Source organism: Etheostoma spectabile, chromosome 24 (genome assembly GCF_008692095.1).
Source record: "Etheostoma spectabile isolate EspeVRDwgs_2016 chromosome 24, UIUC_Espe_1.0, whole genome shotgun sequence".
NCBI lineage: Eukaryota > Metazoa > Chordata > Actinopteri > Perciformes > Percidae > Etheostoma > Etheostoma spectabile.
Window position 1 is genome coordinate 10,798,598 of NC_045756.1, and position 23,497 is coordinate 10,822,094.

General features: G+C 43.0%; 1 protein-coding gene across 3 annotated transcripts; it reads left to right on the forward strand.

The window, feature by feature from the left end:
- Positions 1-1,843: 1,843 nt before the first annotated feature.
- On the forward strand, positions 1,844-21,869 carry zgc:65895 (TSC22 domain family protein 1). Of its 3 annotated transcripts, none has more exons than XM_032506270.1 (3): positions 1,844-4,642; positions 19,985-20,036; positions 21,499-21,869. In XM_032506270.1, exons 1-3 carry the CDS (start codon positions 2,592-2,594, stop codon positions 21,760-21,762), a joined length of 2,367 nt encoding a protein of 788 aa, XP_032362161.1. In that variant the 5' UTR covers positions 1,844-2,591; the 3' UTR covers positions 21,763-21,869. The 3 variants fall into 3 exon arrangements, with proteins under 3 accessions (XP_032362161.1, XP_032362163.1, XP_032362162.1); XM_032506272.1 differs by lacking the exon at positions 1,844-4,642 and adding an exon at positions 16,418-16,638; XM_032506271.1 differs by lacking the exon at positions 1,844-4,642 and adding an exon at positions 19,314-19,638.
- The last annotated feature ends 1,628 nt before the right edge of the window (positions 21,870-23,497 follow it).

Consider the following 23,497-nt stretch of genomic DNA (forward strand, 5'->3'; position numbering starts at 1 on the left):
ACGTGTGTGTTTAGCACGTTACCAGTAGCGGAAATGACATAAGTTCTCCAAGCATTGATAATATGCTCTCCTGCGTAAGATGTTGCACAGCAATCCCTGAAAGAAAAAATACTTTGTTTGGATTGTTATGTTATTGCTGTAATGTTCTTTAGGCTAAATTATTTTTTTCCATGTAGAATTAAAAGTACCATTGATCATGAGGAAAAGGTCCTTTGATTATGGAATCATGGAATTATTGATTTAAATGGAATCATTTACAATTTTAAGTAAAAGATGACATTCCTCTTGTTGACTAAACATGTCTAAACTCCTGATCAGCAGAAGCTGAGGCTGTCAAAGACTAGTCTTGACATTCAAGGTTGAACGTTTACAGAAAGCATGGGTTACATCTCTCTGTTTACTTTCTGCGGTTTCAACATTATGCAACCTTTGGAATCAGACTTCAGAGTGGAACTTTCCCATAGCTCGCCCTCCCCTAAAGGTGCATGTGATGTGTTTATGAATAGCTGTGATGCTGACAGGTCGGAAGGGATCAGACAGGCGTGACTCAACTCTTTGATTTTTCTTCCCCTTCATTCTGACAACCCTTCTTGTCCTGCTATTAAATGTTTAGAATCTGTTGCCAGAAGAAGGCACAAAAACTGATAAGTAATCTGATTGTGAACAGGGGGCTGACTTCAACCCAACAGGCTCCTATAGAAGGAGATGGTTAAACTTTAACTGTTGCATGATATGTCAGCAATGATTGGCTTGTTATCTCTTTTTGAATTTTTTTCTGAATCTTTACATTTCTTTGAGTAAAGAAATAGAGGCTGGAACCTTTCTAAAATTCAGTACATTGTTTTTGCTATGAAGAGAATCAGTCTTAGCTGAGTGTATAATTAATATGTAAAGGGGCAACTATTAGATAATGGTTTAATTTGTTATTAACCAGTAGTTAGCAAATAAACAAGGAAAAATACTTCTTAGACCAGCTTCAAATACATTACTCAGCACTGTTTTAACAGCTTGGTTATAGTTCCACTGTGCACTTCCCAAACAGTGGGGTCCAAGAAAATACATAAAAATTATTAGTGCTGCCTGAAATTGCTTAGTAAATATTGTAAAACGGACGTTGTAACCATGGCTAAATTGGTTCAAGTACATCTATGGGTTGAAGTGAGACATACTTTGGAAAACGCCCGATTTTCTAATACAACATTGTCTAAATAATGTAAAAACAATTAATATCAGAATAATTAAAAAATAAATGTTTAAAAACTTGGCTTGACCTAGGCCTACTTGAAGACCTAGACTTTGTGCATTCTGGTTTTTTTTTATTCTTTATTAAGCATTGTGAACAGACAGAAATTCAGCAGATCATGGACATTCTTATCCTACACTTTAAGATTCTAGTGTGTGAAAAAACACATGGTCCAGATATCAAATGGTATATGAAAAAGTCAATGAAATGTAAAACATGAGATATCTAACATAACAAATAATGACATCAATATGTCAGTAGGACTTATTCAGAGGCCACGCTTTTTTTCTGCCATAAAGGTTTATGTAGCCCACATATTGAATTCAACCAGAACAATGTTAAGATTTTCCTTGTGAAATTTACTCACTATAGGCCTACCTACAGTAGTTGTCATGTATTGTATGTATTGGATTTTACTGATAATGTAGTTAGGCGTAATTGTTATGGAGTGTCCAATCTTGTTACAAACACATGTCTCTATCAATGACTGTATAGATTTATTTTACAGTCTTTCTAAAACACGGATGAATTCCGATTTAACAGCGTGTCTTGAACGTAGCACAAGTCTGAAATAGGCAGCGACACGCATGCGCAGTTGCTGTGTTTGCAATCTTCCCTTCTGTGAGACTGACAGCCCGTTAGCTGCTGCTGCTCACCGGCAATGATACAGCAAACACGGACTCTGAAAGACACACCGAGATGGACTTAGCGAGCACTTTTTACCACTACAAAGACGGATATTATTTAGACATCGTTGTCTATTAAGTTTATTTGTCGCCAGTATCATTTTTTGTTCCTGGGAAAAAGGAGACTCGACGTGCAAGAGAGGAATTGATGCGACGACTGAATTCCTGCGACATACACCGGCCAGCTAGAAGCTTTCACGTTCACTTTGAAGACCACCGGAGTAAACCCGAACTATTCTGGGCTAGACATATTTTCGTGTGTTTTATTGTGACACTAATATCTTCAAAACAATCGTAATAAGTAGTGTAGATAAGTTGTGGAAGAGCGTGTCTAATAGCTACTGGCGACCCAACACAGCTTGAAGCTAACCTACGGCTAGCTGAATTTCCCATTCTTTGTTTTATTTATTCACTTAATAGAATACACTGTTGATGTCTTTCTGAAGTTGGATTAATACTTGTGTTAAGACGCTTAACACCGTTTACGAGGTAGATTTCGACAACGTAACGACATCCCGGATCGTTTAGCTTGGTTTTTAAAGGACATAAATCATCTGACTTATGGCTCGTTAGTATCGCGGTACTGCAGCTGACCCAGCTAGAAGGTAGCGCCAGCAGCCGGCAGCCACTTCTTGGCCTTTTGCAACGCATCGAAGGTAACGATGCACCACCAGGACTTTACTGGGGACCCGTCTGGGACCGGGGCTAGGAAAACGGCTCACCACTTCAGGAGGAGTAGCAGCGGTGCGTCTGCCGCCTCCTCAGCCGGTGGCAGTGGAGTCAACACGGCCGACGACAATCATCCCACCCAGGCTGGATCCAATTCTCCCGGACCCCACCACCAGCCTTTGTCCCAAGTGTCCGGCGCTCAGGTGAAAAAGAAGAGCGGCTTCCAGATAACAAGTGTCACATCAGCTCAGATCAATGTCAGCGGCAACAACAGTTTAGCAGATGACACCGAGAGCTATGATGATATGGATGAGTCCCACACAGAAGACCTCTCCTCCTCTGATATGCTGGATGTTTCCGTGTCCAGGGCCACAGATACAGGTGTGCCGGAGAGAAGCTCTTCAGATGAGACACTCAACAGTCTACATGGGGTCGATACACCTGGAATTGTGTCACCCAATGAGCCTCTTCACCATCATTCCATCCCTCAGGGGTCTCAGCAGCACACTTCTATGGTAAATGGAACCATGCAGCATCATTATTATCCTCAGCAACACAGCCAGCCCCACCATCATCACTCTGATAGTTTGGGAGGAGTTGAACCCTCATTGTCAGCTCTTCCCATTGGTCCCGTCGCAAGCTCCAGCCCGGCTACGGCTTCCAAAGCCGGGCTTAGCCAGATGCCACCTATGCCAGAGCCTGCAGGTGGGACAACCCAACCACTAGCCCCTATTGTTGGTGGGACAGCCACTGACACACATCTACAAGGCAGTGTGAACGCTCCTAATATGTCAGCAAACACTGCTGTTCCTCCTTCTGGGCCTGCAGGTTTTGAAAACACTAGTGTGAGTGGCCAAGTAGCTTCTGTTGGAGGAGGAACAGGACCGTCTGCTGCTGCCCCCAACACTCAAACCCAGCACACCCAAACTCAGACAGCTACTGGCTCTCGTTTTAGGGTGGTCAAACTAGACACTAACTCTGAGCCATACCGCAAAGGAAGATGGACATGTACAGAGTATTATGAAAAGGAGGTTCCTCATCCGACAACATCTGAGGCACCAAAAGGCGTTGAGGTGGCTGTAGAGACTGAGGCTGGTAACGTTGGGATTAGTCACCAGGGGATAGCTGCTGTACAGCCACCTCACACGCTTCAGCCCTATCAGCCACCAAGTCAGGATTTTACTAGTCCACAAGCCATGCAGAGCCCACCGCAGGGACTGGCACAAACCACTCCGCTGACCTATGTTTCACCCCAGGAGGTTGTTGGTGGGACCAACATGCAGCACCCAGTGGCTCCTGTCACTGTCCCTTCTACAGCAACATCCCAACCTGGTGTAAATCAGCCTCCCTCTGTTATATCCCAGCAGCTGCCCTATACTGTGGATCCCCACCAGGCTCAACCCCAAGGAGGTTACCAGTTTCATGGAGGGGTCGTAGCCCCGGGAAGTGTCCGGCAGCCAGACTTTATCCAACCTACTGCTCCCTTCCAGACCCAGGTCCAGCCTCCGCTGCCTCATGTTACAACAGGAATCTCCGTAACGCCAGTTTCAGGGGTCATGACACAGCCACCAATCAGCATTCCTCAGCAGCTGCCCCATCAAGGTTCGGTAGCCCCACCCGCCCAGGCAACTTTTGCTGGACAGCCACAGACCCTCCCGACTCAACATCAGCCACAAGTCCAGCCCGTCTCCACTGCCACGGTCTCAGCGCACACCCATGGGACCCCCTACATGCCTTTGAGTGCACTGCAAGCTGACCTCCAGCCTCTCCTCACCCTGGGTGCCACGTTCACCCAAGTCCCTGGAGGAGGGAGCTCCATAAGAACATCCCAGCAACTGGAGGATGCCCAGAAGCTCCTGCTCCAGCACCAAGGCCTGCTGGCTCTGCCCAGGCTAGGAGTCGCAGCAGGTGGAGTAGGGGCTGCACAGGCCGGTGGTGCTGCTGGAACCCTGGCCCACATGGGGATGTCAGCTGAGGCCAGCGCCTTCATGGCTGCCGCTGCTGCAGGCCTCAGGACTCAGCATGCTGAAGGAGACGAGGACAGGTAAGGATGGAGGGGCCTGTGCTGCCAAACCTGTTAATTCTAATTTAAACTCGGTTTTGTAGGTGAACCGTGTAGTTCAGGCTGCTTTTCATCATAAAATTTACTCACAAATACTAGATTTCATTCAGATCTAGAAATCCAATGGCCGATTTGCTTGATCCCGTCCCCTGAGGTAGTCCTGTCAGTGTTCAAAAGACAGTAGTTGAGAAACAGCTCGCTGAACATGTTATCTCAAAAATATCAGTGGCTGGAGTAGAGGCAGTGGAGTTGCTGAGTCACAGAGGGAGCTGGTGACTCAGCAGATGTTGTGCCCTGGTCAGCCCCCTACCATCACACATCCACCTCCATTACCCTTTGTGTCATTAAGGCTGCATTTTCTCTGTTGTACTGCCTCCCACTATCCTTCCTTGCTTGCTAAGTATTTGTGTCTCCTTTTCCCACCTTTCTTCGCCCTAGGTTAAGTCTTTTATTAGACACTGGATCTATTGATTTGCACCTACCCGAGGGAACTGCAATGGCTTATTTATGTGTACAATTACTCAATGCTATGTTCCTGTTAGTTTTGCTGCTCAAAAGTGGTTATTTCAGTTCCAGGTGGTTTCTAAATGGAGTCGATGCACTGGAAGAAAAACCTCCCTTGCCCCATTTGAAGATGCAGTGTTAGTCCTTCAGAGACTGTGCTGTAGATGCTACAGCGGGGCCTGATCAGGAGTTGTGTTGCATAAATCTGATAAACTCTTACTGCGGCGAAATGGAGCACTGTTGTGCCAGTACTATACTGCCCTGTGTTCTGGTTTAACAGGAGTTTTCATGTTGTTTGAGTACAACAAGAATGCCTGCAGGGTATGGAGGTTGTTTCCCTAACTACTGTCAGTCTCACCCAAGCACCCATTACTGAAATACACTCCCAAATGTTGCACATATACATGCTATATACATCAGGCTTAAATAGAGACAAATAAAAGACTTCTGAGTAGTTCCATGATTAAAACAACAGTTGCTGAGCGAACCAGTAAACATACTTCTAATTCAATTATCAGCACAGCAGGTCACTGCTGAGCTGGAGCTAACTGTTTATATATTTTCAGCTGTTGAGACTGTGTCTGAAGTCGTAGTCCCATTCAGCGGCAGACAGAGCTGGCCTGTATTCTGTGTGAAGGCTTTTGTCAGCAATTCATGGCACACACCATCATGACCGTGTGTGTCTTTTGTATGGTTGCTGTAAAAGTGTGTTTCCGTCTATCCGTCTGTTTGTCTGCCCGTTTTCTTGTCATGAATCGTCCACTGTCCTGCAGACAGTGTGTGTGTGTGTCTGTCTGTCTGTCTGTCTGTCTGTCTGTCTGCTTTGTTCATGGTCATGCCATTCTGTGATCTGTCTCTGTCCCTTGAGCTCTCACTGTCACCCTCTCTTTCTTTCTCTCTGTCTCCTTTCCTTTTGCAGTTTTGTATCATTTTAGTCGTCCAAACTGTTCTCTTCTACGCTGTCCTTCTAGAAAACGAGTCCAGGGTTTTCCCTACTTTAAAAAAAAATAAAGTTTAGGCGCAGCACCCAAGCCATTTGTATTGTATTATTGCAGTTGGTCCCCAGTGGAGTGTTATTTATTTATCATCCACCATCCAACGTTTTAGACACCGATAAGATTATAATTATGGTCCAAAAGTATGTAAAATTGCATATTCTTTCATTTAAAAACAACCTTTTCTTCCGGGAGAGCCCCTAAAACCTTAGTCTTCCACAAACCTTAGAGAAACACTGTAGTCCACTCTCAAAATACCCCTCTCCTTTCCCTGCATACATGCAGTGTTTCCTCCAAACTAAAACATCTAGTCCTGTGCCATAGGGACGTTTGAGGTATTTACACCCGTATTTACTATGAGAGTGAGCAACAGTGTGTATGAAAAGGTAAAGAGTCAGCACCCTTATATGATCTCACACAGTCCAAGAACATCCACTCTATCAGTAGTGACAGCACATAAGGAGGCCACTGCAGATGCATTACTGTTTTTTAATTCCATTTAAACAACCAGAGGTGTTAAACACTACAGATTTTGTTTACAGTCCAATATTAGATTTAATCCTGCAACAAACGGTTCTTTTTACGAGTACTGATTTTGTCTAAAAAATGTCAGGGAAACTTTGAACTATGTGGACTACATTTTCCCAGAGCGCAAGGTGACGTCATTAAATACTTTTAGTCTGACCAACAGTCCCGAGGAATTAGAGAATCTGACAGCACATAGTTTCAAGCTTCAAAAAATGTACTTGATTGATTATGAAAATAGTTGCTCTGATTTGGGTCAACTCTAAATGACAGACTTAGTTGGTGCTACTCAGATGGATGACAGTGACTCAACATGTTTGTGACGGATCACTATTTTCTTCTGTCTAAGTTACTTAACAACAACTAGTTGTCCAGGATGATTGTTGTGCACGGCGCACAAATCAGCTGCGTTCATTCTCAATTGAAGTTGTGATAACTTGTTATCAGAGACTCTTTTAAAGGCACGTTGCAGTTGCCATGACTTTAACAACTCCAGATCTAGCACAGCTGTGTGGTTGACTTGTTGTAAAACGGGGACGTGAGGTGTATCTGTGTGTTGCAGGGTTACGCATGTGTCACCTGTTACTGTCTTTCTATATCCGTCTCTGTGGTTGATGTCAGTGAGAGTGCCGTAAGGACAGCCATATTACCAAATTAAAGGGCTTTCATCGGGTCCACTTTCCTCCCCGGATGGAATTTCAGCCTGCACCTCGGTGCCGGTATAATTTGACTTTTGGATAGCTGCCAGCAAGGCTTCGCAGTAGAAGGAAAGCACTCGTGACTTTCATACACAAACATTAGTATTTGATACACCTGTTGCCTGTGTGATAACCAAACACCTTTTTTTTCTCATTCCACCAACAACTACAGAGAAATATGACTTTTCAAACAGGTTTCAGAGAATGCCTTTATTTGTTGCCTTGTTAATCCCAATAAATGTACTTGAATAGTACAAAATAGTCCCCTTTTAAACTGAGGTATATTAGCTCTAGAGCCGTTTCAACACTCAAACAAAAACACGTTTTTATGGATACAGAAATAGTTTAATAATATCACAAAGTTATGCTTGTGTGAGCACAGTCTATATCCTTCTTCTAGTACAGCATGCGTTGCCAATGAGCCTTCCCAAAATGTATTTAGTTTATTGAAAACTCTTGTTCAAGGCATTTTTTTTGAATAATTATCATGCCAAAGGAAGTTTTTTTATTTCTCTGTTTTTTCCTTTTTACCACAGTATTCTGCAACTATTCCTTTGCCCAGGTGTTTTAATACCTAATACTACCATTTGCTTTTTTGTTGAAAAATACCATTAATGTCGAAATATATATGAAGTGGCAAAGTACATTTAGTGTGTTTTTTTAGGGTAATTTATCTGTATGGACTGATGCTTTGGAGCCATGAAAGTTAAAGGTGCAATCTTTATTATTAATCTTTTTTTTTTTTTTTTTTAAGATAATTTGTTGGGGCATTTTAGGCCTTTTTAATTCCACAGGACAGATGAAGACATGAAAGGGGAGGGAGAAGGGGAATGACATGCAGCAAAGGTTCACAGGTCGGAGCATGTGTGCAGGGCAGCAGCAGTTGGGGGGCACCGAGGAGTCAAGGGTTTACAGCCTGAATACAAAGTAAAGAATAATATCATCCTCATCATCATCATGGCCGCCTTTAAAACAGTCAACAGGCGTGCCAAAGGGGACGTAAGAGAATCCTTTCTGTTGCTCGAGGTTGCCAAACAGAGCCTTGTTTCTAATAGGCACTGAATACTTCAATACAGTGACTACAAGCTGTGTAATGTTCTGGAGATGCAGGCTTTCCTTCTCATTGTCTGATCTATTTTTAAAAGTGTTATTCATCTCATGATTTCCCAGCATCAATAGACGATCAGGCACAGATTAGGGCTTTTTTCTTCTAGCTGGTAAGAGAAGTGTTGGTTAGTGCACATACTAAAAGTAAGAACATGTTGGTTTGTCATGGATATAGTTATAAAGTTCACATATTGGGGGTGATTCAAAGATCTGGCTTCTTTAAGCCCTGTGTGTTTGGATGTCAGTATGTGACTGCAAGCTGTTGTGTTTTTATGTGGCGCTTCAGTCTCTGATGGTCTTTCATATGTTTTAGTGATATTATACTGCGTGTCAGGCACGGCAGTTACACCGGCTTTGACTCATGATTTGTTTTGTTAATATTGACACGCCTGGTTTTAACTGGCTCGCCATCCAAAACTGAGCTTTCACGAGGTAGAGGGAGTCCCCGACGGCAAAGCCCAAATATGGATCAATGCTTGGAGCTACAGTCAAAAATTGTTGTTATGATGTACGATTGTAGGAACATCCTAGCTTCTAGAAGTGCCGCGGTAGAGGATCCCCGGGACAATTTTTACTTAGCTTTAAGATTGTAAATGTAACCCAATACTCTATTCTAATTCCCTATTTATAGTACAAACATAAAACTGAGCAGTGAGTCATGCCTGACAACAAACATATTTGTGAACCACTGTTCTTGTGAACACAGCCCAACGTAAGAATGTTAGGTGTTCCGCTGCTTTGTTGAAACACGCTAAAATGACTAATAAACAGAACAAAGTCAAGAATGAACTGAGACACACCAGCTTAATAAATTCTAAAATCCAACTTTTAGACTTTGTAATCAATGTCTAAATGAATGTTCAGCGATATTTGGTTGGTTTTTAAGTCTTTAATATGTTTCAAATATCTGCATTTAAAAGTAATTTCACTGTGTAGTAAAAATGATGTGGTCCTAATTTAGTAATTCAATATTTTTGGTAATTCTCAAATTTCTTTACCCAGGTACCTACCTGTACAAAGCCCATGTTTTTTTTGTTTTGTTTTTAAATGGGAATAAAATCATTTATAAAGACAGTTGGGGTTGTTTTAAGGGAAAAACACCAAGACTTTAAGTGGGGGCACCTATAGAGTTGAACGTACCAGAAACATACAGTGTATATATGTGTGTAGAAATCTACGACTAAAACTAAAATCCTAAAATCTTTCTTGTATTTTGTTTTAAAGAGCTCATATAAAGCATTTGAAGTTAAACTCTGTGTTAAACCTCCGGCTGACGTCTCTGCTGTCACATCGGCTGGTGTGCTTTTTTCCTTTTTTGTCTTTTGTCTTAGCAGTATGATACGCATAACTGTACACCCCAGGTAGTTAAACTGAGGCAAGGAAAAGATGTGCTCAGGGTTCATAGATAGATAAGATAGATAGATAGATAGATAGATAGATAGATTAAATAATAATAGGAATAAAATACAACAGCCAAACGCTGGTAAATATGCAGATGGTAAATAGACAAAAAAACATACAATCTATTGATTGGCTGGTCAAATTTGAACTTTCCCTAGCCATTTGGGTGGTAGATGAAAAAGTTAATTTTGAACCTTGGTCATGTGCTTACACGGAAACAACGCTGCCTCTGTCTTTGGGCAGCCTGACGATTTGCGTTTGGCACATCATGGGTGCAGTATACGATGGTCCAGTTTCAAGGTTTTGCCTGCCGGTGCACACCATGTGCAGTCTGTTTTATTGCATTGTTCTTCCTGTTGGGTGGCTCTTTAAAGTGAAAGTCGGACAGCAGCTTTGTGAAACAATAAGTCCAGAGGTGCTTCTTATTTCTTGGGCGGGATCACCTGGATTAAGGGTCAATAAATCAAACCTGAAGGTAGTTACTAAATCGGTTGTCTGTTAATGAAATGTGACATCTAATCATGCTTCAACAGAGACATTAACTTTACTGTCATTAGTCTCTCTCATTCTCACGCTCTTTCTCTCACGTTGTTGTACTGCTGTTACCCCACAAGGAGGCAGTCTTGGTCCATAGATCCTCCCAGCCTGATAAACCGATGTTTTATATAACCCTAACATGCTTTGGGTATCACTGACCTACAATGTTCCTTACAGCTAAGTAGAAAGGTCTTTTCTGCACGCAATGTATGAATTACAGAAAGGAGTGGTTGTAGATCTTCCCGTGTGTGTGTGGGGTGTGTGTGTGTGTGTGTGTGTGTGTGTGGTTGTGTGTGTGTGTGTGTGTTGTGGTGTGTGTGTGTGTGTGTGTGTGTGTGGTGTGTGTGTGTGTGTGTGTGTTGTGTGTGTGTGGTGTGTGTTTGGGTGTGTGACCACACCTCCATGTAATTCTTTCAGACAGTGAGTTGTTGGAAGGGTGTGTGAATATATATTGTACATAAAGTAATGAATTACAGAAATTAGTGGTTGTAGATCTTCTTTGGGCTGTGTGTGTGTTTGTGTCTATATATAGGTGTTTTAATATCTGATTAGCGTGGTTACCGGCTGCAGACCCCAGCAGTACATTGATAGCATATATCCTTTGGCAGGCTTTGTAACACGGTGTGCTTATTTTAGGGATGGATTGATTGCCATGGGCGGGGTTACATTAGCTTCTCTGAATGAGTCTATGAGTCAGACTATTTTGAAAAAAGCTTATTCTGGAGGCCCTTTTTATATGTCCTATTGCAAAAGTGTAAAGTGTTTTGAAAACACAGAAAATGCACAGGTATTATATGGATCAATCTAATCTATGGCTCTCCCAGTATATTACAGTCAGCTGTAGCTTTCACTATGAGGCTGATCGAATTTTATACCAAGTAACACATTTTTAGTGTTTTGTTGCATCACATGCACGTTGTTGTTCAGACATCCTAATGTTTGAGTCCCCCTCTGAGGTGACATCGTGAGGGCACTGCTGCACCTTGGATGTGTGTGAAGATTTTCTTGCAGCTAGATCAGAACATCATGCGGCTCTGGCCGCTTCATTTTTTAGTTTGCATTGGTGGGGGCATAGGTGGGTTTGGAGACCGGGGGTGCAGAGCCAAATGGAGACTGGCGTCACGTTGGCTCGCCTTGTGCCTTCATGCAGAGCTGCACATTCCTGAGTAGAGAATGTCAAATGTGTCCATGCATGTCTGTATGCATTTCTCAGCAGGAGGGTGTTTATGACTTTTATGATTTATGGTGTGTGTGTGTGTGCATGTACCGGGGCTTGGGCCTTGCTGCAGCAGCGGGTTCGAATTTTGACCTGCGGCCCCCCCCCCCCTTTTTTGGCTACAGCTGTCCTATCAATTAAAGGCAAAACCCCCCCAAAAAAAGTCTTCAACAGAAAACAAACTGGAAAAACAGTCTCCACAATCTGTGCAAAAGTATTCAGTCATTTATCTCTCACGGAAGCCCTTTCCCTGTCTTTTGAGGGGGGAATGTCAAACTCATCCACTGTAACATGACCACTCTACTATCTGTCAAGAAAAAAACATAAATTCCCGCCCCCCCCCCCGAAAGTGACACTCCATGGTAAAAATAAACAATAATATTCTGCGTAAAGCCAGTTTGGATTGTTATGTTACAGAGCCTCAACCCTTCCTACTGTGAAGACATACTCAGATCACTGCATGAAGCCTGTTCTCTGCGGAGAGCCCCGAACAAAGTTTCTCAACCGCTGCTGAGAAGATCCTGGCTGTCAACGCACTGACAGGAACTCTGTTTACATTGACATCGAGCCCCTAAGCCTCACAACACTAACACTGTGCAGATCCTTGTGAGTGGGGGTGGGCAGCACAACTTCCCGTGACGTTTATTAACGTTGTCAGCGTATCGTATCGAGGTTGTGTAATATTTACATGGATTAGAGAGTGACGGTAGGGGGCTGTTGAATCCCAATTTTTATGTGTGGAATTTGTCACACAGAGCCAGAAGGTATTTTTGTGTGTGTGTGTGCATACAAAGTTTTTACACGTACAAATATACAGTACATACACAGAGCCTTCTTGCCAGTTTGTGGGTTATGAACACCGAAATGGAAGCAGGAGGAGATATCTGTATTGATTTTGGCCAGATTGTGTGTTTATATATATTGCCTTTTATATCGCCGGTATTTGAAAACCAATTCAAGTCAAAACCCAAGCATGCTGTCTTCTCAATGTCTTTCCTTTTGTGTGCTTGTGGGTGCATACATGCCAGAGTTTAAATGAAAAGCTACTGATTCATTGGGCTTATCGTCAATTAGTTGGATATTCATATTTAATGTTCTAATACGGCGGCTAAATTGTGACGATATGCTGTTTTATTTAATAGTAAACTGAATTTCTTTTGGACTGAAACATACAAGCAATTTGTCGGCTTCACCTTAGACTTTGGGGAATCTTTTCATGCATGATAGCATCTTTTTGACATTTTTTATACATCAAACATACCTTCCTAAAAGACAAAACTCCTTCCCTTGTTTTTACCTCCATTATAAATGTGTCTCAACTTCATAGTGGGTGAGGATTGTGCAACAGCGTCCAAAGTTAATACCTCATCCATCCGTCCATCAGAAGAACAAGGCATGTCTGCAGTGCCACTGAAGTAGTAGAGATGTTGGCGCTCAGTCTCCTTTCTTCCTTCCCTGTCTCTCTCTACAGTCTCTTTCGTGGCCCATATGGCCCAGAGGTCTGTTATGTAAGACATTGCGTGCAGTGCAGAGACTGATTCACTTACGCTCTACAGAGCTGCTGCCCTGAAGCTCTGTGATGCCATGAGAGCTGGTCTAGTTTTGGGGTGTTCCTGCGCTTAGTTTTGTCTGTTTGTACAAAGATCAAAAGAGATTATCTCCAGTTGTGAACAAATATATTTGCACGCTTTCACAATTCATGAGTTATACCTTAAAAACAGAAGGTAGAAATGCAGGTAGACATTTGATTTTGTTCTTGTCCCTTTTCTTTTCATCAAATCTTGTCCATCTGTTGATTTCTAAATTTGGAAGATATAAACACACTTTATTTGCGTGTGTCTGCGTGTGCGTGCACGCAGTGGGGTTGAGTTTGCTGCCGGCCTTGGTTCTCCTCTGTGTAAAATGCCAGCGCGAAACCAGATCTTGCCAGTTTGCAAACATAGCCTCACACATAAACGGGACACACACGCCAGCTGATGTCTTGGAACTGCTTAAGGACAAGTGATGCGGAAGGAGGTGGGCCAATCACAGAGTGGCATACCAACCGATGAAAAAAAAAAAAAAAAAAGAGGGATCACGCAAGAAGAGATGCAGGGAAACATTTATTTGCGGATAGGTAAAAAAAGTAACCCAATATTACTAGTGTTTTTTGTGGAGATTACTTTTATGTTGTCCTGTTGTGTTCCAAGTCACTTCCCTAATTGCTTTATAATGTCCTCTGTTATAACTTACAGCTGTGGCAGAGTTGGATCATTTTAAAGACCCCACACACTGCCGCCAAAGTGATGACCCAGCTCTGCTTTCACTCAAACGACAATAATGTAAGGCGGAAGCGTTACTTACACTCAGCTGGAGGCTTTTGTGAGAGAGAATGTGGATAAAAGAATTGTGGGAGAATGGGGGGGGGAGATGCCTTCAAGTGTACAGCAAGTACACAAGACGGCATTTAGGTTTCTGTTGGCACTATTGATTTGACACTTTTCTGGAACACTGGAGCTTAAATTGATCTGCTCTTCTGCCTTATTTTACTCTCAGCTCTTCTTAAAAAATGTTTCTGTAGTATGAGGATCAGTCATTAAGGTTTTTGTGGATTTACATGTAAGCCTTCTCAGTTTAGCTGCCTGAGTTTTTTTTTTTTTTATGGCTCCTCATATCTCAAAGGTTGAAAAATATGGCCTGAGGTTTTACTGTTCAGCTTCTGTAATATACAGAAAATAAGTATGATTATTGATAATGTAGTATTTCTCAAAGCTAAGAGCCTAAAACTACAAGGATTTAGATTTAAAGATAGGTGTCACTTTTCTCACATATGTAGTTCACTCACTCTTTTTGCAGTGAAAATGTATAGTTTAACTGTGTGGGCAACCCATGCACCATCTGTTCTTTTTTTATTCCTCCACATCGTCTGCTGCCGCACTCTGGCTACACATCTACCCTTACGTAAGCTCCACAGGGTGTGACGAAGAAGGTGGCGAAGTATACCACCACACTTTTATTTTCTATTCAGATCTCATTTCGTTCATTCAGAACATGGCTGCGGTTGCCTTGACTAGAAAGCAATATGTTCTGGGCGAAAATGCTGTTTTGAAACGCTTTGTTTTATTCACAGTAACGGCAAGATCGAGACCTCATTACCTGACTAATAAAATCCAAAACTTGGTGTAACCTCAACATGGTAGCCTGGCCAATGGGGACAATTTTAGTTTGGCATTGAAGTGACGTAGTATTATTACATTATCACTACTTTTCCTTATAGCATACTTGTTTTCTAAGTCTCCCATGTGTAGTGTAAGGATACGTTGTGCTTTAACATAGTGGTTCGGTAATATATGGGTCAGCCTTTTGCACACGCCCACATGGATGGATGGACGTGGATACTTAATGAATGGGAGCTTCCCATCTGGGATGAAGGTCTCGCACAGCGATTGGCTGAATGTCAACTGTCTCCACATCAACGAACGCTTCCCTCAGCCTTTTGTTCCAAGTGGGGCATGCGTACACTGACCTCAAACCTGCAAGTACACAATGTACAGATATACAGTATAAGAAGAGCTCTGTCTTCAAATTACAAATAAACTTAAGAAAAACAAATTGCCACTAATAATAATGGTACTGATTTAATGGTGAATCTCCCAGACCTTTAAAAAAAAAAAAAAAAAGTCAATGCTCGTTTTCTAGCCCACGACTGTTTTTTGGATTAGTGACACACAGAGTGGAGGGAAGAAAAGAATATGTGACCTTTTACCTAACGAGGTTAACAATTTCCCTGCAGTCATTGAGCCTCAATCCCACCAACAAACTCACTCTTCGCGCCCCTCGGCGCCATTTTGTGCTCCACACAACTGCGCACCATCTTCAATACGGGTTGCCTCTTCCCTTTGTTCTCTACAGTTCCTCGACTCAACACTTGATGCTGTTTTTTTTCTTTTCTCCTTTTTTACGGCTGAGATACAGTGTTGATGCTCTTAGTTTTTGTGCCCTGGCTCAGCTCTTTGCCCGATCTACCGTCTAGATAGCCATCTTCTTGTGATCAGATTTTTTTTCAGACTCTAATGCGTGTCTGTGTGGGAGCCTTTTTTCTTCTTTTTTTTTATACTGCTAACAGAGCTACATGTGAGCCTTGCTTCAGTGGAGGCCCATACTGTGAATGTGTATCCAGTGTGCATTCACTGATGTGGAGTGACAAGACGGCTAAAGACATGGTTGGTACACCATACACATTCTCCTTGAAATACCTTAAGGAGGGGCATGAGTGTGAGGAAATGTGAGCGATGCAGATGGTGGTTGGTTGTTATATTCAGGGAATTTAAAGGAACATTAACTCAGTCTTCACTAGAAACTGATACAAGGAGGTTCAGAGTATAGGGTACCACGCCCGTGTCCATCACAGAGGATGCTGCAGGAAACAAACAAAAAATGGAGTTGGCTTGTAGGAGGCTGTTAGCGTGCTAGCAGGGTGTGTGGTCGAAAGTAGCTCATCCCATTGGTCGGATCACCCTAATCTCTACTGGCAGTTTATATAACAGAAGGGGAGGTGACCTGAGTCCTTATGCAGTGACATCACACCCCACCCACTCATTTTCCCTTACCATGCACCCAATCGGCTGAGAGTCTATATGTTAGTCTGGCTTAGTAAGAGGGCAATCAGGAGGACTCGCACTCCTGTTGTACACACACTCACATCCCCATCCTCAAGCGTTGGTCAGGCTTCCTTATGTGAATCTCCCACAGCTAAGCTAAGCTAAGCTAAGCAGGGGGTTGGGGCCAAAGGGCGCAGGTCAGGAGATTGGAGAAGGTGCGGCGGCGGTGGTGGTGTTGGTTTTGGGGTGTTTTTGGTGGGCCGTGTAGTGGGGGCCCTCTGCTTGGTCGGAGAGTGTGCTTTAGCCTGAGAGCACCAATGAGAGAGAAAGGGCTGGCTGGGGCAGGAGGAACGCAAGGGAGGGACGCCATGGCATTAAAGCTGCTCTTCTGGGAGCTGGAGAAGCATCTGAAGAGGTAACGATGGCTGTAGTGTTAAATTGTCTGGGGGGGGGGGGGTAGCGGGGGTCAGGTCCACTGCAGCAGCCTAGGGATTAAACTAAAGGCTTTGTGTTGATGTATCTGTCTGAATGTTGTTGTGGCGTTCAGTTTGATGATTTTTTTTTTTTTCTAGCCATTGTTGAAGGAGAAAAATGCCAGTAGGGCCTGCAGTTAACAAAGCATTTCTCCAGGAAACTTAACACCTGCAGTTTTCAAATGTAACGTGGCCCATGAGTATGGGGCCTCTACCTGGGGCAAGGATTCAAGGTACAACCCCTCAGCATGCGCGTACACCTGCTCCTCAGCCCTGAAGGGTTATAAATGTGTTTTGAGGACACAATGTTCTTGCTTCTGCACCCGCGTGTTACATCTGACTGTGTGTAAGCAAGGCTGGCTAATGTACACGTGGTCCTGGACAGACTGCGCATTAAGATTTTATCTTGTCTGATTTCGGTTACATTTTTTCCCCTCCAATCTCAACCGCCACAGATAAGCATTGTGTTTCAGATCCTCAATTGATCCAGTCAGCCCATATTTGCTTTGGTCTGCTCAGTTTGCACGCCACTAATAGACTCCTGTCTCCCAACCCAAATAAACAAATATAAAATAAGCTTGTCCAACATTCAAATTTACAACCTACAAAAATACCTTTTTGTATAGTTTTATTTTTGTTGCACCCCAACAACCAGTTTTCTCGTAGAGAGTTTTTTTTTGCATAAGCACATATGAATAGGGTCTCAACAACAGTGCATACATGTGACCCTGATCCTTTTGGAAGAAGGAAAACAAAGAGAAGTCACTACAAACATCACTTTCCAGTTTTCTAAAATCACTCTATCCCGTCTAGTGTCCTTGACTGTTGAACCCTTAACCCTTCTGTTGTCTTCTCGTCAAAATTGAAAATCAACACTTTTGTTGACTCTTTTTATCGATGTTTTTTTTTTTACGTCCCTTTTTTCAACACTGTTGACGCTTTTTTTATGAACTAGAGTTTTACAGTTATTTCTGGAATTTATGGTCAATAAACCTCATTTATAGGAAATTATACCTAATGTTTGAGTTAGAAAAGCAGAAATTAGGAATTATTTAGACTAAAATTAAAGGAATGGATGTTGATGGATAATCACAGACTGGAATATGTCAACTTTTACTCAATACTATTTCAAAACCACTTCAATTTTTTTTCTCCTAATGCTATAAAATTAAATAGGACACCCCAAAATGAATGAAAGTAGAGATGTGTACTGGCCAAAGAGCGTTGTGTGGAATCCATCATGTTATTTTGGGTAGTTAAAAACAGCATTGATATAGGAAAACGTGTGGTTCACCTGGGGACCACATGAGGGTCAAAACGGAAAGATATGAGCGGGCTGAGGGGTTTGTCATCTCCCAAGACACCTTTCTGATCTCCAAACTCCCATGTTGACACACTTCCACTTACTCAACTAACGTGAGCACCTTTAGGTGTTTGAAAGGAGCTACTGACTGGTGCTTACAGCTGTATTGAAGCTGTTACATGGGTCCAGCCAAAGTCGATGAAAGGTGTGAATTAGGAGCAGTTAGAGATCAGTCAGCTCCTACTGATTCTGATACTCATTAAAATGTGTCCGTGTGGTCAGGTGGGTGAAAAGAAAACCACACCCTGACAGTTTTAGTTTCAGTCTTGTTTGCTCTAAATGTACTTCCTGTTCCTTTGTGTGCTGCTCGAGATAAATACAGTAACCGTTGCAATAGTTCCCTCTTCTTACTTTTATTGTTTTACAAGATCCCATTTCATGTTGTTAAGCCATACCGCTGTAGCAAACTTCCAAATGAATTATCATTTGGTTATACCTGGTAGCCTCAGAATCTGAGGATGCAGTCATAGAAAATGATATTAGTTAACAACATAGATGCTTATTTTGCTTAAGTCGACTAAGTAGGGCTGCATCTATTTACTATTTATCTTTCCTCACATTTGAGTGACAGAAACCAACCAAAGATGTGTTTGATAAATTGCTTTGACAAGACATTTATTATCAAATGGTGGGCAGGTAATCGACTGAATCAGTGATTCAGCTCCATCACACATCAGACATACTGAACAAAATAAAAACTTGGGACAACTCCTAAGTGTGTGTGTGTGTGTGTGTGTGTGTGTGTGTGTGTGTGTGTGTGTGTGTGTGTTGTGTGTGTGTGTGTGTGTGTGTGTGTGTGTGTGTGTGTGTGTGTGTGGTGTGTGTGTGTGTGTGTGTGTGTGTGTGTGTGTGTGTGTGTGTGTGTGTGTGTGTGTGTGTGGTGTGTGTGTGGAGAGAGACATCGTTTCAGTCAAAGTCTTCCCATCACCTGCAGTCCAAATTTAAGCTTGAAATAAACAACGCATTAATATCGCAGTTTGACACGAGACAAAGACAGAAACGGCTAAATGTCCACCGATACGTTGCTGTGTTTGTCCTGGTTAAGTCGAGGCAGTCCCCTCTTCCATCCCGCGGGTGGATGCGGTGTTTTATAGAGGACGGTGCAGCAGGTAGAGAGCCTCTGCATAACTCATTACCATGAGCGACCTCTCCTCCAATCCGGGGCGTTCGCGGCAGCATTTTTCTCGCATACATTATGTTAATGAGCTCCCTTTCCCGCCAATCACGCGGCTGCTGGCGCTGTTTTTCCTGCATGCATCACCCAGAGAGGGAGCCGCGCTGCGCGGACCTGCAGTCTTTTGTGTGCTCTGTCCCGGCTGCGAGCTCCACGGTCGCCCGGAGAGCAGCCCCGCCATCCTGCCCTCAATAATGCGCTATTTTTTCTACTTTTCTACCGCTGGATTTCCAGTTTGCACAGCCGAAGAGTCGCCTTCGGGGGTTTTAATGGGCAGGATAGCATGAATTCCCAATGTTACACGGTGGCGATGGATCTTGGCGTTTGTCATCTGAGGAATTTCTCGATATCGTTTCTGTCCTCTGTGCTCGGAAAGGAGAGTGCGTCAGTCGGGCTTGACAAGAGGTAACGTTAATGTCCCCGGGCTTCCGGCGCACTGTTTGATGGGTAGATTAAAAACGAGGCTCCGTGCCTGAAATGTTGGCTCATTGATTCTCCGCCATCAAAGTCAAAGCCTGCCTTCTCGCCCTCCGTTTGACACCAAATTGACATTTCCTCTGAATTATAACATGTTTGTTTTGATAATGACGTCTTCATAATGAGATACCTCGGGCTTTTTTTTAATGTCATCATAATCCATCAAATATCTGTCTATCCTATAACGCCTCAAATCCAACCTGCAGTATTCATCTTATGCATCACTGGCATAATCAACATCTTTTTTTTTTTTTTTCTTCTTCCCCCTTTCCAGCTCATCCGGTGCCAGTGTGGTGGCCATTGACAACAAGATTGAACAAGCAATGGTAAGCATCTAAAAATCCAGCCCTAGTGCACGCGCAGTGTTAGTAAATAGGCCCATGTTATGTAACGTTAAGCCAAGCAAGGACGTGGACTCACACAACTGTTTGATTTTATTTAGTCATAATTTGATTGGCTGTTAAATAATATTTGTAAGATGTTATGTTGAAGAATGAATGAATGAATGAATGAGATAAACATGGTTGTGCTTTTCCGTATTCTAGACGTGGATTTTAGTAGCCATTAAAGCTGCAAAAACATAATTTCCCGCCTATATGCACCTGCTGGTTTATTTTTTAGAGGCAGCAGGAGTTTCCTGAACTGTCCCGATTTTAGACCGATGACCTCTGTCTTGCTTGCAACCTGATGCTGGCCGAGCTAGGGTTCACACGCTATCCCCCTCTCGCTCTCTTTCTCACGCACACACATCAAGTCCATCGGCTCTCTCCCCCTCTCCGTCCCGTGTTGCTAGGCAAGCAGCAGCCTCCCTGCGTCCCCGCCGCCCGCGGCTCAGTATAAATAACTCTGCCGGTGATTGGCTCCTCCCACACCGGTGCAGGGACATTTTGTTCTCTCGCTGTACCGGGGTGGGTGGGGGTGGGGAGGGAGGGAGGAGGAGGTCCAGAGGAGGGATGCTCAGATTATTAAACGCAGAGCCTCCTCCAGCAGCCTGGCACAGCTCAGGCATCATCATGGGGATGCACAACACAGCTGCTTCTCTTTAGAAAAATCCACCTTTTTCTGAGGAATTCATGCATGCCTTGTTTTCCTCCTGTCAGTCCTGCAAAACTCGCTTTTTAAGTGTGTGTGTACTGTGTAGTAAATAAGAGAAGTCAAGAAGTATGGATTGTGGAGTTTGTGATGGGGCCGCAACTATTTTTATTATCAATATAATCTGGGGACTATTTCTCTGTTAATCGAGTCTTATAAAATCTACAAAATGCCTCAAAACTGCCAATTAAAAGTCTTTAAAGAGTATAGTGACATTTTGTAATTGCTCGTTTTGTCCAAACAGTCCAAAACCTGGTGACATAAAACAAATATTAAACGGGAACCACGTTGTGTTTAATATGAATAATCGATTATCAAAACAGTTGCCATTCTTTCTTTTTTGTTGTTGATTGACATGTTGTTCAAATTAAGTGACTTATGATTAGTTGATAAGAATTTGATTTAGCCTTTTACAATGTAAAAAGAAAAAAAAATATAGCATTCACAAATGAGAGAAAAGCAGTAAGTAACGACTTTGGAGATGCTGGAGCCAGCACACATTCGCAATTTGGCTTAAAAATGTGGTTTGACTTTAAAAAAAAAAGTAAGAATATAGCCTTTTTGTATATGTTTTGTTGTGTAACAAGGAGTTCATAGCCTCAAAGGGAAATGTGATTTGATTAAGATGTTATCTAAAAGGGAAAACATGATTAATTCCATAGCTAACCGAGTCTCTCTTCCTCCCTCCGTCCTCAGGACCTGGTGAAGAGCCACCTCATGTACGCCGTGCGCGAGGAGGTGGAGGTGCTGAAGGAGCAGATTAAAGAGCTGATCGAGCGGAACACTCAGCTGGAGCAGGAGAACAACCTGCTCAAGAACCTGGCCAGCCCCGAGCAAATGGCCCAGTTTCAGGCCCAGACCGAAACTGGCGGCTCCCCGAACGGCACCGCCCCGCCCCCGGTCCCGGCCGGAACCTCACAAGTCCTCCCTTCCACACAGAGCTCCGGCACATCTGCGTAACACAGAAACGGCACACTGGAGAGCCCCCTAGAGGATAAGAAAAAGGGGGAATGGGAGGAAGAAGAAGAGGAGAAAGAAGTTTTTGCCATACTGTGAACCGACTCCAAGTAACACCAAGCCCAGCTATGCCGCCGTCTCGAGGAGGGCACACGTCAGCCGACCCGGAGGACAATTTTTGTTGTTGTTGCACATTTAATTTAACTGAAAGACTTTGAAATTGCACCGGTGTGTGTGTGTGTGTGTGTGCGTGTGTGCGCGTTCGTGCGTGTCTGCTTTGGTTACCTGCCTCAGACCATCGTCGTGTTCAGTATAATGTTGACGAGTGGAAGGCCAGAGACGACAGGAAGTGACCGTCGACCCTCCCAGCCGCCGCCATTGTTCAGAGCCACCAGCAGAGGAAGGAGCTCACGCAGGGTCCGGCCAATCGGTGGGAGCACGCTGTCGAATCCCTTGCTGTGTGACCTGTGGAAAGTGTGCCATCATCTTCACCCCTCCCCTCAACCCAGCCCATCTGCACACACACTTTTATTTTTTTAATCATCTTGTTTTACATTTCATTTTTTAGTGCGTCCCGACTTTAAAAGATATTAACAGGGCGAACTTAAAGTTTTGTAAAAACCCATTGGAAGGGATTAAACGCCCATCCAGTTCTTATCGGAAGAGCCGATAATGTTATGATTTTTCGGGGGCTGAGGGGGGGTATTAAATTAATTAGCGTCCTCATTTTTCCTTAGAGAACTCCTTTCCTTTAAAGGGGTTCACGTCGCCGCCCCCACCCCGCGCATTTCCCCGGGTCTTGGATGGCGCGTCAACATTTATGTAGGGAATAAAGGGTTTGTTGTTTTCAGTTTTTCCCATCTTTTTGATGTAATTTCCCCGTCTAGTATGTAAAAAAAAAAAAAAGATGGAAGGCAAAAAAGTGGGGACATGATTTTTTCTAGTAATTTTTTTACGATTTAAAAAATTCCCAATCAGTCCCGGGTTTCAAACCCTAGATACAATATAAAATTTTTTAGTTTTTTTTATTCAATGTATTAAAATGTGTGTGTGTTTTTATTATATCTATGTTTGGGCCGGGTTTTAAACTACCTGTGTGCTACTAGGTTGGGAACATGGGGTTTTTTACCTAAACACAAATTGCGTCTCTCCGCAGTGACTGCGGCAGGGTGTTGTGAATCTCCTTGCCGATTTATCTCAAATCCCAAAATTATCTGGATGTTTTAGGGGCTGGGGACGTTTTTTTTCATGAATCGAGGTTTTCTTTTTGTTTTTTGTACAGCAAAAAAGTGTTTTGAGTTGCTTTTTGTGCAACGGAGCGCTGAACCAAGAACATTTGGAAAAAAAAAGGGAAAAAAACCCTTCAAAGTATTTGATGTTCGTGCTGTTCCTCCCCTCACAAATTGACTTTACAATTCCTGACAGTTGCACCTCAAATAAAACAAAAATGTAACCGGGGTTTTATTTTTTTTTCCCAAAGGGGCCCGGGGGCTGACCCCCTTTTATCCAAAGGTTCATAGAAGACGTGGGCTTTCTTCAAAAAAGTTACAACTTAATTTTTTAGTAAAAAGCAGCTTTTTTGCCCGGAAACAAAACATCTGGTTTCTAAGTTATTAATTAAAGGGCAAAAATTGGGTTTGCCAGCTAAAATATGTTCCAATAAAAAAAAAAAAACAGGGGTTTTTTTACTAACCGCTAATAAAAACCTCTTGCCCCCCCTTTTCCCCTTTAAATAAAA

What these genes read in the sequence shown, in the direction of transcription:
- zgc:65895 (XM_032506270.1), top strand. Translation starts at nt 2,592, where the DNA reads ATGCACCACCAGGACTTTACTGGGGACCCGTCTGGGACCGGGGCTAGG. An exon ending in GCTGAAGGAGACGAGGACAG is followed by an intron (nt 4,643 to 19,984) that starts GTAAGGATGGAG and finishes CCCCCTTTCCAG; the next exon opens with CTCATCCGGTGCCAGTGTGG. An exon ending in ACAAGATTGAACAAGCAATG is followed by an intron (nt 20,037 to 21,498) that starts GTAAGCATCTAA and finishes CTCCGTCCTCAG; the next exon opens with GACCTGGTGAAGAGCCACCT.